Source organism: Myodes glareolus, chromosome 9 (assembly GCF_982192425.1).
Source record: "Myodes glareolus chromosome 9, mMyoGla1.1, whole genome shotgun sequence".
Classification (NCBI taxonomy): Eukaryota; Metazoa; Chordata; class Mammalia; order Rodentia; family Cricetidae; genus Myodes; species Myodes glareolus.
In genome coordinates, this window is record NC_142034.1 from 97,493,417 (window position 1) to 97,510,882 (window position 17,466).

At 49.8% G+C, this 17,466-nt stretch overlaps 1 protein-coding gene across 10 annotated transcripts in view; it reads left to right on the top strand.

The window, feature by feature from the left end:
• The window catches only part of Mgrn1 (mahogunin ring finger 1), a 58,305-nt gene that overhangs the window by 30,084 nt on the left and 10,755 nt on the right, over positions 1-17,466 (top strand). For 6 of the 10 annotated variants that reach the window (XM_048433107.3, XM_048433105.3, XM_048433106.3 and 3 more), the window contains exons 4-12: positions 82-228; positions 2,577-2,694; positions 7,093-7,159; positions 7,485-7,534; positions 9,679-9,726; positions 11,018-11,086; positions 12,419-12,578; positions 14,759-14,868; positions 16,552-16,617. In XM_048433107.3, coding sequence (XP_048289064.2) covers positions 82-228; positions 2,577-2,694; positions 7,093-7,159; positions 7,485-7,534; positions 9,679-9,726; positions 11,018-11,086; positions 12,419-12,578; positions 14,759-14,868; positions 16,552-16,617 — 835 coding nt within the window. The remainder of the gene's footprint in view (positions 1-81; positions 229-2,576; positions 2,695-7,092; positions 7,160-7,484; positions 7,535-9,678; positions 9,727-11,017; positions 11,087-12,418; positions 12,579-14,758; positions 14,869-16,551; positions 16,618-17,466) is intronic. The other 4 variants (XM_048433109.3, XM_048433103.3, XM_048433110.3 and 1 more) reach the window with 1 other exon arrangement.

Here is a 17,466-nt window from a genome sequence, read left to right on the forward strand (position 1 = left end):
TTTATGCCCTGCAGCTGTGTGGGCAGGCCAGTTCTTGGTGCTATGGTTCCTTACCTGCCATCTTCTGCCCACTTTTGGTAGGTACAAAGACGATGCAGACAGCCCTACAGAGGATGGTGAGAAGCCCCGTGTGCTCTACAGTCTGGAATTCACCTTTGATGCCGATGCCCGCGTGGCTATCACCATTTATTGCCAGGCAGTAGAGGAGTTCTTGAACGGCATGGCAGTGTGAGTCCCTTGGTGCGGCACGTTGGGCTTTCTGCAGGCTTTGCAGTGTCTGATGGACTTTCCCCTCCCTGGTGAGGGCAGTGGGCTGACAGGTCCCCAACTCTAGTGGTGGCTTGGTCTTTCTGGTCACCAGCCTCCTCCATGGAGTCCCCTCCTTTGGATAGAGGGATACCCAGCACCCAGAAAACTTGAAAAGATTGGGAGCTCTATGTCAGGAGTTTGGGTGGATACCATATACATGTATTTTGTTGTGTTACAATTACAGATTTGAACTTTTGGAGATTTTCTTTAAAATGAGTCTTGACAGTCCCAGGAGTTTGCAGCCTGCAACCACAGCCTGACCATAGCAGGGGCTGCCTCAGCAGGAAAGCCAGCCCTGGTCTGAGTGGCCTCACAGACGGGCACAAAGTGTCTATGTCCTTGCTGTGATGGAGAGGACTTCGAAAAGGCTCAGATCTAGCCCTGGGGAGTAAGGACTGAGAACGCTAGCTTGGAGTGTTTCTCAGCTCTGTGCCTTCCGATGTGATCAGTACATACAACTGCTTGTTCCTCAGTTTCCTCAGCTGGAAATGAAGGTTTGGGAGTTAGCTCTTACAGTGGTGTTCTTGACCAGCTCCCCATACATCAAAGCTTGCTGCTGGTTGAGAAAAGGTTTCCTTCTAGAACTCAGGACTTGGCCCTGAGCAGCCAACAAACTTCCTCCTGAGTGGCATTGGGCAGTTAGGACATTACTGCCTTTCCACAGTTGGTTCTTTGAGGTTCCACTGTGGCCTACACAGTTACTTAGTTACATTTACTAAGTTGCATAACAGTATTCCAGTGTGTGTACTTATTGTCAGAAGGGAGTGTACAGAGTGGCCAAGACTTGGGGTACGCTCCTAACAGGCTACAGCCTGAGACAACATAACCCACATGGTGTCCTCCCTCCCGGGCCTTTGGTGTGAGGGTAAGTGATAACAGCTCCTGTCTCTGAGCTGGCCTTGGGCACAGCTGCCATACCAGATGAACCCTGGATTCTGGGCAGGTGCCTTGGAGCTGCTCCAGAAGAAATGAGGGCCACAGTTCAGTGGACTCCAACCCAGCCCATCCAGATCAGCCGTTCTCTGTTGTGTCCTGTGAGGTATGTGAGGTATGGTGGCTCCTGCTGCCACCAGATAGACTAGATAGGTGGTCAGCTAGACATGGCTGCTCAGAGATGCATCCTGGTAGACCTTTTCTGAGACCTGCATGAGGCCTGTTTCCCTCCCATTTTGCTAACTTGTATACCACCACCAAATCACCAAGACAGAGAAACAGGAGGCTCCTGGACCCAGCCTGCAGGATTACTGTCCTGAGTTGCAGGCTAGGCAGTCCTTGTTCTTTTCTTGCCCCATAACATCTTGTCATGAAAATTGAAATAGAGTGGTTCTGGGGTTCCACAGCTTATACCTGAAGACCCAGGCTGCTGAGACTCTTATCCTGGACTGACCTTTTTTACTGCATCCAGCCTGGACCTCTCTGTGGGGTTCCCTCCCACACTGGCACTGACAGTAAGGACAGCAGGGATATCCCCCGGCTTCCCAGGCTTTGAATGTGGCCTTTGTCCTAGATACCCAGAGAAGCCCTGGGACAGTAAGCAGGGGTGAGGAGTGGGAATAGGAGTGGGTAATGGCTGTGTTCATGAATGGGGGACATTGGCTCAACTCTTGTTTTCTAGTGATCAGCCTGGGTGTGAGATGAGTTTCTGCATAAATGAAAGGATGGTCCTTGGAGCACTGTGGGGACTAGCAAGGCAGGGAGCTGGCCTGGGTCCCTAGAGCAAAGCTGCAGTAGAGCAGCATGGTGGTTCAGGGAACACGACACTCATGAAGGTGCAGGATGCCTCAGAACATGACCCAAACATTGAAGCAAAGGCCTCACCCTGTGTGGGCATGCATGGCATTGACTCTTCATGAGCAGTGTCAGGCTGGGACTGCGATGCAGGCAGCTAGGAGCAAGCATTGCCATAGGGAGTTCTGCACTGTGGTCATTCTGAAAAAGTAAATGCACTAAATGCCTCGTAGACATGTTCTTCCCAACCAGAGGGCAGCAGAGGTATTGGACTGGCAGGCATTCTGGAAGAAATGGGCAGGACAGGGCAGCCTCATGGTGAGCAGAGCTGGTAGTGGGAGGTACCTGTAAGAGCCAGGACCACCTGGCCAAATGGGTTGCTTCCTTTTCCTATATGGGAGGATTGAGGCTCTCAATCCCTGTAAAACAAATGGCTGCCCACTCAGCTGGCTATCAGATAAGAAGCAGAAGGAGGTAGGAGGCTGGGTGCAGGAACCCATGGCTCCACAGGAGTCAGGTGGTTGCTTTGCTGCCTTCAGGTACAGCTGTAAGAACCCTTCTCTGCAGTCTGAGACCGTCCACTACAAGAGGGGCGTTAGCCAACAGTTCTCGCTGCCTTCTTTCAAGATCGACTTCTCCGAGTGGAAGGATGATGAGGTAACTGGGGGAGCCCCTACTTTCTCTTATTCCTTCTTTGGTTTTCTGTCTTCTGCCTGGTACGTTATACTGGGTGCCAAGGAGATTCCTCCTGGCCCTGGCAGCCTGGGAATGGCCAGGTTTTTGTCTTGGGTCAGATACGCAGAGGGACTGAAGAGTACGATGTGGGCAAGGCTTAGTGGCCACAGTGTGGTAGTCTGGAGGCTGTAGTGCTGGGTTCTGGAAAGGTGCAGAGAGAGGTTTCCCCATTGTCATTGTCCGCAGGCAGCAGCATGACAGTTTAGCTGCTGTCCCTCACCGTCTTTTCCTTTTGTTTCTGAATCACAGGACACAGCTCTGCGTGTCACAGCACAGGCTTTCCCCACAGGCCTCTTGCCGGTTACAGCTTGATAGCTTCTGCAGTTCTCCCTCCTCCCCGCCCGCCCTTCTTTGCCGTGGTGTCTACTTAGTTCTAGCAGAGTCTTTCTTCTCTGTCCTTACTTCTCAGCAGCCACCTGCAGAGACCCTTGCCTGGGAGCCCCTTTGTGAAACTCCAAGGCTTGGACTGGTCTCTGAATAGAAGAACTTGGATGTGACTCATGCTAGTGGCAACTGCCTGGGCTCCTCCCTGTCCCGACAACCTCTTTCCATATGAGGGTTTCTTTTGTTCTATCTTAAAAATAAATCAGACAGCCAGGTGGTGGTGCATGCCTTTAATTCCAGCACTCGGGAGGCAGAGGCAGGCGGATCCTGTGAATTTGAAGCCAGCCTGGTATATACAGAGTGAGTTCCAGGACAGCCAAGGCTACACAGAGAAACCCTGTCTTGGAAAACCAAGGGGGGGAGGGGGGAGAAAAGAGTACTGCCTCCTCTTGTAGAGGATCTGAGTTCAGATTCCTAGATTCCACTTGCCAGCTCAAGAGTCTGTCAGGCACTCAGCTGCACAAACACACATGCAGGTCAAACAAGCAGCCTCCTCAGGCTCCCCTGGTGGTGGAAGCCAGTCCTCTTCCAGGTCCTCTTCCATTGTCATTCACTTGGCCCAAGGCTTCTCTGTGTGTGCACTACAGTGCACAGCTGTGTGCAGGTTTCAGGAGTGGGAGTCTCTGAGGAGCTGTGATATGTGAAGTGCTCTATAAGCCCTGAGATACCACAGGGAAAGGACAGGACCAGAGTCACTGATCACCCTCCCCAGAATGTTGTTTTCTGTGCTGAGTTCCCCCAGCACAGCTGCAGAGTACAACTGCCTGGAGGCTACTCAGAGTGTAGAGGGCCCCCTACACTCAGGCTTCCTATGAACTTCCAGCCTAGGATGGTGCAGGGCTCTGCTCTTCTGAGCTAGCTCACCTAATACCCAAACAAACAATTCCTGGGTGAGAGCTCCTCTCCTTGGGCCTAGTTTATGGACCTTGTAAAGGCGGCATGCGGCCAGCGTCATCATCACCAGGATCACTCTGGATTGTTCTTCTGTAGGGGTGCAAACTCACAAGAGACCTCATCACAGAGCAAGGTGCTAAAAGTCCCAGTTTGTGGGAATTCTGCACTGGGTAAATGCGCAGAACTTGTCCCCATATTGCTGTTCCATGTGGCCTTGTCCAGCCTGGTGCTGTGACTGCCCTGCATGCCACCTGCTGCTATCCCAGTCTATTGCCTTTATCTTCCTTCGAAGGACCAGAGCAGCTCCTTCCTGCTCACAAGTCTTCCTTGACACTGTAGCCTCAACACAAAAGGAAGTGTGCTGCGTTAAGCATGTTGTCCCAGGCATTGTGCTCAGCCTTGCACTAAGACTGGAGATGAGAAACAGGCTCAGGTTGAGGCTTGTTCACAGTGAATGAGCAGAGAATTCTATTGGAAGCCAGCAGTCCTGAGTGTAGCTCCTTTCCTGCACCATAACCATAGGACATGCCATAACCAAGGACATGAGTTTTTTTTTTTCTTTTTTTGTGCATGTGTGTGGGGGTGTTGAGACAGAATTTCTCTGCATAAAAGTTCTGGCTGTCTTGGAACTTACTCTGTAGACCAGGTGTGCCTCGAACTCAGATCTGCCTGCCGCTGCCTCCCGAGTGCTGGGATTAAAGGTGTACAACACTACTGCCAGGCACCATTGTAACTTTTAAAGAAAGCATTTAATTGGGGGCTTGCTTGCTTTTCAGCAGGTTAGTCTTTGCCCATCGTGGTGGGGGAGTGCAGTGGCAGGCAGGCATGACACTGGGGCAGTAGCTGAGAGTTAACATCTTACCAGAAGTTTCAAGCAGGGAGGGTATGGACTTTTTAAACCTCAAAGCCCATTACCCAGTGACATACCTCCTCCAACAGGCCACACCTCCTATTCCTTCCCAAAGGGTTTCACTAGTGGGACCAAGTATTCGACTCTATGAACCTATAAACCTGTGTGTGGGTGTGGGTGTTCTCGTTCAAATAACCATACCGTCCTGAAAGTTTTTTGTGGTGTTTTGACTCCTTTTTCATCCATATTTTCAGTAGGAAATTCCCTGTGTTCAGAGTTTTTTTTTTGAGACAGGGTCTCTCTGTAGCCCTGGCTGTCCTATAACTTGCTCTGTAGACCAGGTTGGCCTCAAACCCTCAGAGATCCAACCGCTTTTGTTCCGAGTGCTGGAATCAAAAGTGTGTGCTTAGAGCATGCACACACACCCCTCAAGCCCGGGCTGTGTGGAAAAACTTTTCCTGTTTTATAAACAGCACCAACATCCACAGCCAGCAGTGTCCAGAGCTGGCCTAGGGGAGGATTTCCATGGGAGAAGTCAGTGTCACTGGTGTGGTAGCCCTGGGTTTAGGTGGAGATGGGTGCCCAAGCTTGTTCCTGCTACTCACTCCACAAGGGACAGCTTTTCTGATGAAAAGAGGTAGGCCTTTCTGTCCTGAGCTCCAGGCTGGTCTGGCCTGACCTTGAGGGAGAAGGGAGCTCTGTGTCTGCTGAGAGTTGTGCCTCTGGCTAGTGAGTCCCTGTTCACGACTGTGTGCTTAGTCATCAGCCCAGGACTCTAGGGCACAGACAGAAGCAGCTCTGCTTCAGGCTACAGTCTGCTTGTGAGGAGAGGGCGTTGTCCTTGGCCCTGATGAACTGGGCCTAGGCTGTGCTTTGTCCTGGCCCTTTCTCTAGTTGCTTCACTTGCTTGTTCTGTGATTGGTTTTGCTTTTAACTTAGCTGTGCTGTGATCCCCGTGCCACAGCTTACTCATACTCAGGATTCCATGCTTTTTAGTTATGTTCACAGTTTACAAGGTTTTTTTTTTTTAATTCTGTTTTTTTTTCTTTTGTTTTGGTTTGTTTGTTGAGACAGGGTCAAATGTGTAGCTCTGACTGGCCTAGAACTCACTCTACAGACCAGGTTAACCTTGAACTCACAGAGATCCTCCCACCTGGGATTAATGGTGTCTACCACCATTGTTTGAGACAGGGCCTCACTGCTGAACTTACTGCCCTCTGCCTCCTGAGTAGTGGGATTACAGCTGTGCACTGTCACATCTGGCCCATCGACTTTTCCTTGAGTAACTCCTTAGTGAGAACAATGGAAATGTCTGCTGCTTTCCTGAGATACCAGGAGAGTTCTGGAGACTGCGTAGGCTGGATTAGGCTGGATTTTGTCCTCTACAGCTTCTGTCTATCAGGGAGTTGGGGACAAAGGACAACCTAGTCACAGAAAGAAACAGGAGCTGAGAATATTTACAGGGAGTAGCCCACAAATGTGGATCAGGTGAATCCCAGAGTACTCCTCTGCTAGCAGGGTGCAGGGTATGAGGGCCAGGGGCGTGGGTGAGGATGGTACCAGTTTTGGGGTTTCTAGTTCAGTGGAGGGGGCAGCTGCTATCTTGAGAAAGGGAAGGATGAACCAAGTGGTCTCAGTCTGATTCTCTTTGGTGGGATTTAAGCCAAATGCCTTTTATCAAACAATTGCATAGCTAAATTTAAACCAAAACTTGGAGCTATGTCTCCAGGGGTCTGGATCACAGAGACTAAACAGATACATGGTAGCATTGTTCACAGTGGTCACAATATAGATGCAGCCCACGGATCAACTGGTGAGTGGGCAAACAATATGGCTTCCCCACCCCCTAGAATGACTGTGCAGCCATAAAAAGGAATGGGATTCTAACTGAACTTGGAAAGCATGCCCAGTGAAGAAAAATCTAGTTACAAAAAGATAGACACTAAGTGATCCATTATAGCAACTGTCCAGAGCAGGCACCCCCACAGCTAGGGAAGGCAGGTGAGGGTTGTCAAGGACTGAGAGGAGGGAATGCGGAGTGTCTGTTTGGAGAGCCGTCAGGAACTGTACAGCCTATGTGACTTAATGTCACCGTGTCCTTGGTTCCATCTGCTCGCTCCAGTTCAGGTTGACTAATTCACTACTTGACGTCCATGAGTCTGAGTCTGACCATTTTTGCCTCCTTTTGTCAGCTGAACTTTGACCTGGATCGGGGTGTGTTTCCAGTCGTCATACAGGCTGTGGTGGACGAAGGAGATGGTGAGCATTGTTGGTCTTTCCTCCTCCTCTACTAGTGTGTGGGACCGGTGGGGGAGGAAGTGGGCTCCTTCTCCATGCGTCATCAAAAGGCCTCTTTTGGAAATGGAAGGTGTCCACCACACCCCACAGAGACGCTTGTGAAGGTGGCATTGCCATGTGGACATCTTCAGAAGAGAAGGGTGAGGTGAGATGAGGGCAAGACAGGAGTGGACTCTTGGCTCTGCCCCTGGTTGTGACTCCTAGAAGTCATGCCTGCAGGGGACGGGCAAGAGTCCCAGTCATGACCTCACTGTGGCCTCTCTTCTCTTGTCTTTCCTTGCTTCAGTTGTGGAAGTGGCTGGACATGCTCATGTGCTCTTGGCTGCCTTTGAGAAGGTAAGGGCCGTCCTGGCCACCACCCTGTAGCCTGGAAGCTGGGGCAGTGTGTGGCCTGAGTATGGGGGTCCAAGCTTGGTGCAGGGATTAAATGACAGATTCTTAGTTCCTAAGACTGACCATCCTCTAAGAGTTTTTAGAGTCACAGTGAGGTAGAATGTTCTAGATTGAAGCCAACCCTGTAGGACCCCTAAGAACTCACCAGCACAAGCTAGGATGCCTACATAGAGACCCATGCCACAGACTAACTTTCCCTCTTCCCGCCACCACCTCCACCAGGTTGAGTATCCTCAGGTGCCACCCAGCACTGGCCTTGCCTGGTATGTGTGTCTGCCTCACTTATGATCTGTTCCGTTTTGCCCTCCTGCTGGCTGCAGCTTGCGGTCCAGATAGTGCTGGGTGGGCTTCCTCCCCACGGGAGGCCTTTCCTGACCCTCTGAGCCGTTGTTTACTGTTCTTACTTGTGCCAGGGCTGGAGTGGCCTCTTGTTTGTCATCTCAGAGCTGGCATGGTACCTGATTTGCAGTGTAGATGCTCAGTGAACAGTGGTAGGGTGGATGAGAATCTGCCACCTGCTGGTGCATCCCCAGGCACACATACATACATACATACATACATACACACACACATATGTATATTCACACACACATACATATCAAATCAAAGACCCAGATATTAATCCACACACCTTTGACCACCTGATTTTTGACAAAGAAGCAAAAAATATCAAATGGAAAAAAGAAACATATTTAACAAATGGTGCTGGCACAACTGGATATCAACCTGTAGAAGAATGAAAATAGATCCATATCTATCACCATGCACAAAACTCAAGTTCAAATGGATCAAAGACCTCAACATAAATCCATCCACACTGAACCTTATAGAAGAGAAAGTGGGAAGTAGCCTTGAATGCATTGCCACAGGAGACCACTTCCTAAATATAACTCCAGCAGCACAGACACTGAGAGAAACAATTAATAAATGAGACCTCCTGAAACTGAAAGGCTTCTGTAAAGCAAAGGACACGGTCAACAAGACAAAACGAGAGCCTACAGAATGGGAAAAGATCTTCATTAACCCTGCATCAGGGTTAATAGGTGATAGGCGAATGGCCTATCACCAACAGACATTCCATTTAGTCCTTGCAGTTTAGAGCTCAGTGAAGAACGGCTTGTTTTTGTAGTACCACATTCTAGAAATTTCCATAAGTGCCCGTCAACTTTACTGGGCAATCCTGAGTGCTGATCTTGGTTGACTCAAAGTATAATAACATTAATTATTACAAAAAATATTCAGCTCTAAAGACAGGCATGGTGACACATGTCTTTAATCCCAGCACTTGGGAGGTAGAGGTAGGCAGATCTCTGTGAGTTCGAGGCCAGTCTGATCTACAAGAGCTAGATCTAGGACAGACTCCAAAGCTACACAGAGAAATTCTGTCTTGAAAATAAAACACAAGCCGGGTGGTGGTGGCGTATGCCTTTAATCCCAGCACTCAGGAGGCAGAGGCAGGCGAATCTCTGTGAGTTCGAGGCCAGCCCGGTCTACAAGAGCTAGTTCTAGGACAGGCTCTAAAGCTACAGAGAAACCTTGTCTCTAAAAAACCAATAAATAAATTAAATAAATAAATAAAGCAAGCACATACACAAAAACAAAAACAAAAAAAATCTCAACTCTAATACCTTAATAAACCTTTCCAGTTCTAAATAGTCTGTTTCCGTGGATATCATAAACATATTGTGGTTCTATTCCATTTTGTTCTTACATTTTAGTTCTGAGTGTGTGCTTGTGTCCTCTTCCAGATTGAGCCAAACCCAAGAACTCTTGTTTATTCACTCTTGCTCTATAAATACTGCTTCTGGGTAATGGAATTGGCTAGCCAGAATCAGAGTGTGGCTGAGTGGCTTCAGTTTATGCATGCTGGAGACCACACAGGATAGTTGTGTTCTGCAGGAGTGTTTGAAGAAGGTGCTGCAGGTTCTGTAGAAGGCAGGCATGAGGCCATGGGTGCAGACATTGTGGCCTGGCTCTTCATCTTCACCTTTTTCTTATTTTCAGCCATGAATGTAGGTTCCTTCACCTGGCTGGGCAAGAGTGCTGGGAGGGACCAATTTGAGATTAACTGTCTTTCTTCCCTGCAGCACGTGGATGGCAGCTTCTCTGTGAAGCCGTTAAAGCAGAAGCAAATTGTAAGTGCCAGACATCATGGGCCCTTGGACTGCAGAAAGCACACACATAATGTGTGAACACATGCTCAGACTCCATGGGCTGTTCTTTCTGGTCATGCAGGAGCTGCCTGCCTGAGTCTGCCCTGTTGTGCTCTGGGATAATGGGGTCTGTGTTTTGAGTGCATGGGTTGTATAGCTACCCTGTGGTACAGCAACCAGTGCAGGTCCCTCTAACCTGCCCAGTTTGAACCATGGTGCATGGAATGCAGTTACTTCATCCAGTTAGTATTTGCTAAATGAGTGGGCAGAGGAGGTTAGGAATGACAGGAAACAGAAATGTGGCAGCCGTCTCTTGCTTATACAAATTCCTGGAAATAAAGCAGCTCTAGGTGAAGACTCAGTTGACTCTTTCAGCACCGGAGATGGGGAGGAATCCCAGGTACAGGGAGACTGGGAAAACTTCTCTTGGAAATCACACATTCCGTGATCCTACATAGAGCAGTTACTCCTGGTGGCCTACTTGAGCGAAATAAGAATTTAGTGGGATGCCTTCCTAGAACCATTTGAGACCTTGATCATGAGACTGATTGTCAGGCAGGAGTCTGTGTTCCAAGGCCATGATGAGTAATTGTCTTGTGTGAAACTACCCAAGTGCTAGAGATCTGTTTAAAGTTAGTGTAGGGGATAGTTTGTTAACCTTTAAAGGATGGATAGAGTGAACCCTGGCAGGTTAGACCTGGTGATACACACCAGTGGGGGTTGGGCACTTGTTTCCTAACAGCCAGCTGCCAGGATCCTGGCTTTCTGGGTGGGTGCTGTGGCCCATGGGACTTTAGAAACAATTAACTTAGGGCACTTGAGGACTGGACAGCATGGGGCCTTTTGGTCAGAACTAACTGGTTAGATACAGCTTTCATGTCTTGTGGAAAGCATAGTCACATGACTTGCTATCTGCTACCTACAGACAGCAGCTCTGACCCTCTTGTGGGTGACAGAATGTGGCCAAACTGCTTTTTCCTCTGGTAATGGCGATAATTGTGGGCAGCTTGGGACCTGGCCTTTTGGGATGTATGGATGGGGGACCATTGATTTCATTCCTTGCTCCCTTTGTTGTTTGCTGAGCTTGGCACAGGACAGGGTTTCCTGCCTCTTTTTCCTGGCATTTGCCCTTCCCCAGGAGGAGGAATTCAACAGGTACCACAGACCTTCAGCCACACTTTCCCTGGGACCTGCGACTCTGGAGGTGGTCTACGTGCAGGGAAGCCCACTAGTGGAGACTGACCAAACCCTAGCACATCTTTCTGCTTTCTAGGTGGACCGTGTCAGCTACTTGTTGCAGGAGATCTACGGCATCGAGAATAAGAACAACCAGGAGACCAAGGTGTGTCCTTGTGGGCAGCTAACTGGACTCTAGGCTGGCAGTATGCCTCTGGTTTCTATCTGCCTTTTAGAGGGCACATCATTGGTGATGTGCTGGGATTTTTCAGGCCTGACCCAGGGCCCACAAGGTTTGATGGGAAAAATGCCTTTCCCTGGAGGTCCAGAACCCAGACTCCATCATTTCCCTTAGTCTCTGTTTAGTGGTTAAGCAGCCAGGCTTCTGTGTGTCTGACTGACTACCCGAGAAACAGCAATTCCAACAAGAATGATTTATTTCAGCTCACAGTTTTACAAGTGTCAGTCCATGGCAGGGAAAGTGAGGTGGAGCAAAGTAGCTCATGTCATGGCAGCTAGGAAGCAGAAGAGACAGGAAGGGCTAGACTCAAGCTACCTGCCCCAAAGAACCTGCCATTAGTGACCTACTTCTCCAGGTAGGTCCCCTTTCCCAGAGTTCCTGGAACCTCCTTTAACAGCTGGGTTTCAGAGCCTCCAACCCATAAGTCGTTTACAGGGACGCTTCATTACCCCAACCACAGCAGAAGACAACAGTTTTGAAATGTTTTCTCCTCTCCCCGGCAAGTTGACCAGCATCTTGTTAAATCACTAAATTGTCAGATTGTATTTTTTTTGGCTTTGTGAGCCATTTGTCATATATTTGTTTTTTCAAGACTGCTTCTCCCTCACTGTGTAGCCCTGGCCCTGGAACTCACTCTGTAGACCAGGCTGGCCTCAAGCTCAAAGAAATCCACCTGCTTCTGCCTCCCAATTGCTAGGATTAAAGGTGTGCACCACTGTGCCGCGTTAGCCATCACTGGTTTCTATGGCAGCTACTTGGTGCTACATCCATAGCTCAGAAGTAGCCCCAGAAGGTGCAAAGATAGTTAACTGTGGCAGTGTTCTAATAAACAAGCAGGTTCGGTCAACCCAGTTATGTTTAAGGCATTTGCTCATTCACTTTTCAGGTCCTGGTGTGGTTTCTGAAAGCTCATATAATGAAAGTATTTCCAAGTTAGAGCTGCTCCATGATTTTGGCTGAACAGACAGTCCCGGCTGTTGTAAAGACGTGTTTCAGTGCTGTCCCTCCTTTCTCTGCTCCTAATAGCAGAGTCATCATGTTTGCGGTTGGGAGACAAGGGTTCTTCCCCTCCACGTGAGCCTGGTGCTTCCGCCTTGGTGTTTGCTCTGCTGTGCCCTTGACACCTCCTACTCCCTTTGCCACACAGTCCCTGGGGATGGTGCCACACGGAAACACAGGAGGGCCTGCTCCAGGCAGCATCAGGCCCACCTTCAGGCTGTTATGAAGCCACTGACGCACAGGCCCTTGTCTCCACAGCCTTCCGATGACGAGAACAGTGACAACAGCAGTGAGTGTGTGGTGTGCCTGTCAGACCTGCGGGACACGCTGATCCTGCCCTGCCGCCACCTGTGCCTTTGCACTTCCTGTGCTGACACGCTGCGGTACCAGGCCAACAACTGCCCCATCTGCCGGCTGCGTGAGCATTACCCGGGGCCCTGTTGTGAAAGATGCAGGAGAATTGGGGCTGCCCATTCCAGCCAGTCTGGGGACCACCACTCCCTATTGCACAAGAAATAGAAACTTCACGAGTTTTTCATGCAAGGCATGATGTTGATCCTTCTGCCTCCAGGACAGGGAAAGCTAGAAGACACGGAAGTGCTCCAAAGCAGATTCAGCTCTGAACAAAATCTATTGTCAAGGTTTCGTAGGAACTATTTTTGAAAATCTATTTCTTACAATCTATTTCTTACAATGAGTCAAAAGCAGAAAATTGTGTTGGGTGGTGGTCAGGTTGTCTGCCAACATTGTGGACTCTGAGGAAACTCACCCAAGCTCATGGCTTCTTCATTCAGAAATAGTAGGGTTTTGGCTACTGCTCTTGATCCCATTGTCTGGATGCAGCCCATCATAGTCATTGTCCCCTAAGAGTTGGATGTGTGTCCATCTAGTGTGTAAGTTTGCACTGTGGCAGTTCCATTGGGTCACAGGACAGGTTGCATATACAGACAAGGACAATATAGTACCTAGTCTGGGTTTCTGTGTCCAGGGGAGACCTAGCCTAGGTAGGACAGGGACAGGATAGGTGGGACTGGCTTGGGCAGTTCATAGCTCTTTTTTCAAGGGAAGTAGACAGTGTTCCAGCCTAGATTTCTGCAGATTTGGTGCCCACTTGTGACAGAGGAGAGGTCCTTTTCTTTCCTAGGTGGTCCCCAGTGAACAGGGTGACCAGGACCTGCATCTTTCTTGAACAATCCTTTCAGCACTACCCCATTGTGAACCTACCGTCCTGAATACACAGCTGCTTAGAGTATCCCAAGACCTCACTGCAGGCCTCAGCCTGGGCGAATTTTCACTGCTAGTGAAGCTGAGCACCTCTACCCAGTTTTTCCTGGCCTCCTGGAGTAGTCTGGGAGTGTTGGTGGAATTCAGAAGTCAGACAGGCTGGAGCAAGTATGTGCCCTAGGCTAGACTGCATATACAGAGCCATGACTTCAGTTCCACTTCTCAGTGGGTAGCCTTCCTCACCTAGCTGCTATGTATCCAAATATGAATGGTTGTGGAGACGTCAGGCTGTTGTAGGAACCCCAGATGAACAGGGCATACAGGCTGTGTGTGGGATTTATTTGGCTTTTGCTGTTTTTTTGAGACAGGGTTTCTTTGTGTAGCTTTGGAGCCTGCCCTGGAACTCACTTTGTAGACCAAGCTGGCCTCGAACTCACAGATATACGCCTGCCTCTGCCTCCCTAGTGCTGGGATTAAAGGTGAGAGCTACCACCGCCCAGCTAGCTATGTGTTTTTGTGTCCAGTGCTAGAAGCAGATGGGAAGCTGCAGAACAAGCCGTAAAAGTGATGGGATATGGTCAGGATAGCCGCTTTGTGTGAGGCTGAGGTTGGAAGACTGGGAAGAAAGGGCTCTGGTGTAGGTCCTAGAAGGTACCAGAACTTACTGCAGGAACCATGACCTGCCACTGGGCCTCTGAAATCTTCATGTGTGCCATGACTTCAAGTTGGGGTCCTCAAATAGGAGGTGGAGATGGGAGCTTCCCATCACAGACCAAGGTGTCACTGGCCTGTCCTTCAGAGAGAGTGGGAATTGTACTGAAAAATGTAGGTGTGGTTAGAAGTGCCAGTGTTCTGTGCCTGCTGATTCCTCAGGGTGCAGGTTGAATTGATCCTGACTTGTGGCACATTTGTCACAGGTTCATGGCTTCACCTCCACTCACTGTGTCTTAGGAATGCAGCCTTGTTTCCTGCTGGGCCACTCTTGTGGGTAGAACTGGCACTAGGAGATGACCTCTGTCCTAATTTGTCCTTTCTGCTGTATAACTGGTGATGCCATTTGTCTCTGTGATAGACATTGCACTTCCCTGCTCCTGTTCTGCCTCCTAAAGAACTCACAGATCTCTGTGGTTCCGTGAGTGGTTTCCGCAGCCGCTGTGACTTAAGCAGAGGTCCTTAAACAGCTGTTGATCTTTAGCTGCCCACCCTAGAAACTGCCCAGGACTCCATCTGCTAAGGATCCCCTCCGCCTCTGATTTGGAAACATACTCCTTGTTCCTGGGCACTGTGAGTGGCAGTGGCCACAGTCTAGACTGTCCATCCATGCCTCTGAAGACTCTGTCCTTGTTCAGATGTCTCTCTTTCTTTCTGCTACAGCATTCCGAGCCCTCCTGCAGATCCGGGCTGTTCGGAAGAAGCCAGGGGCCCTGTCTCCCATCTCCTTCAGCCCTGTTTTGGCCCAGAGTGTGGACCATGATGAGCACTCTGTAAGTGCCTTTCCTCCTCCTTCAACTTGCCTGCTAGGCAGGCATGGCTCCCACAGCAGCCTATGAGGTATTAATCAGGGACCAGGCTCTGCTGGCAAGGGTGGGACCTCTGAACTGAATGTGTGCCAGCATTTCCACTGTTGCTTTAGGCGACACTGTCTGGAGGGCACCTATATGTTGCTGCCTGTGGGCTGGCTTCAGCCTCAGTCTGGAGGCTCTCTCTGTAGACCCACTGCCTAGGTAGATTTTGCTTCAGGCAGACCAGAAAGGTCTTGTCAATTAAAGGATGTAAAGAGCAGGACATAAATGAAGAGATAAGACTTAGACAGAAGTGCTCAGAGAGAGGGAGAGATGCCTAGAAATGGGTGGAAGTCTGCATAAAAAGCTGAGGCAGTTGGAGAACAAGAGAGAGCCCAGTTTGGGCCAAGGCCTTCTTGGGTTCCCATATGTATCTGTTGCAGGGAACACAGACTTTTGAAGGTCTTGCCTCCACTTTAAGAGGAAAGAGCAATAAGCCCTGTGACCTGGACATCCAGGGGGCATAGCCTTTGTTCCTGGAAGTCCTCCTTTATTTATTTACAATTAGCAAGTTCCCCAGATGCGATGTTCTCTCGCAGTAGATTTCTGAAAACTGGGCCAACACTTTTGTTTGATTTGTCTTTCTGAGACAGGGTTTCTCTATGTAGTCCTGAATGTACTGGAACTTACTCTGTGGACCAGGATGGCCTCGAACTCATGGGTTCGCCTGTCTCTGGTTGCTGAGTGCTGGGATTAAAGGCGTGTGCCACTGTAACTGCCTTTACATCAACATTTAAAAGCCTAAAAGGGACCCATGAAATACAGATTTTTGCCTTTTCTTTCAAAACCTGAGGCTGTGCTCAGGCACCTAGACTCGAAGTGTAGAATCCCCGCTCCGGTGGGTCGTCCCCCGCCACGCACACAAGGGCTACTGAAACACCTCTGCCTTCTAGCTTACTAGAAGGACACTCGCCAACCATTGCTTGCTGGCTGCAGGAGAGATGGCCTGAGGTGGGCATGCCCAGTGAAAGAGGGGATCCGAGTGTCGCTGAGAGACCCCGCTAGTGCTCGGCAGTGCTGGGCTTGTTGTTGCTTTTGTCCTGGTGGTTGAGGGTCAGATAGGTCCCTTCCTGTTGGCCCTCTTATCCTGAGTGAGTCAGTTACTGGGTAGGTGTAATCTTGATTTGTAATTAGCCAACAGCTCTAATCTACCTGGGAACCACCTGCCTTTTGCAGGGTTCGAAGTACCTAAGTTGTTAGTGGGTTCTTGTTCTCTGCCACCTGCCCTGTGAAGTGCCCAAATGTGGCCTCCAGAGACTCTTTAAGGTAATGGTGAGCCTGAGAGCCTCGCCACTCTCATGGCACCTTGGCTGGGACCTCTTGCTCTGGGGAGACCCAGACCATGAGTAGGTTAGGTTGAGGTTAGGGTCCTCTCTGAGTGGCCACACTAAGGGCTCCCAGGAACTGGTTATTTATGTGCAGGCAGCCTGTGCAGGGCCCTGATGGAGAATTCTTCTTGTGTTGAGTGTGGTCTCAAGGTCAGCTATAGTTATAGAATTCCTGGGCGTGCATGGAGGGCAGTAAACCAGAGGCCCGCCTCGCCCCACCAATCCCCATGCCATGTGGAGGTAAAAGTTGTAAAACATGTGATTTTTATTTTGACAGTGTCCCTTTAAAAAATCAAAGTCGCACCCTGCCTCCCTGGCCAGCAAGAAACCTAAAAGGGAAACAGTAAGTGTGTTTGGTCGTATAGCTCTCTTTTTGCCCCAGACCCTGTTTTTGAAACCAACAAGTGTGGGAGGTCATTTTAACCCCAGCTACTATGTTTAACACACTTTGTCAAATCCGCTCTCCTAGTCCCGGTGCCCCTGCCCAGGAAGGGAGTTTTGTGGACCAAGCAAAGCTGAAGGTCTGTTGGCGCAAAGCCAGTTCTTTGGTGCTGGTGCCAGGTGGTAGCCAACCTCAGGCACTGCCGTTCTCGCCAGCTTTGCTCGCCGTGGCTTCTGAGTGCCCTGTTTCCCTTTTTTTTCTTGCTGGCAGTGGAATGGATGTTGAAGGTGGAACTGATATCGCTGCTCCTTTTTGCACATGGCACCCCCCTCCCCCCGCATGCTTGTTCGTCTTGCACCCCTGGCTGGCTGTCCCTTGAAGTTTGACTCTTTGGGCCAAGGACTCTGGTTTTCTGACATTTTCCCTGCACCCCCGGGATCAGACAGGGAGATCAAAAGTCAGGTAGCAGCCGGGCTGGACCTCTTCTGGAGTTTTGCTGGCCTGGCGAGAGCCTGTTGAAAGCTAGTGTAACTAGTGTAACTGAGGGAAGGAGCTTGGCAAGCAGCTGAGTCTGTCCTTTGCAGAGGGTGTGGGGCTGGGGGCGATTGTTCATCTTTAAGGTGAAGGCATGTGGGAATAGGTGAAAGTTAGCCAGAGAACTAAGACCTACCACTAGTCTGGTGCATACCACATTCCCTAGGGGTGCCGCCCCATCCTGTTATCCACTGCGCCAGGGCGGGCAGGCCAGAGCTTCCTATAGGAAGCACTTAGGAGCCCTGCTCCTTTAACTTGGTTTGTGAGAGCCTATGG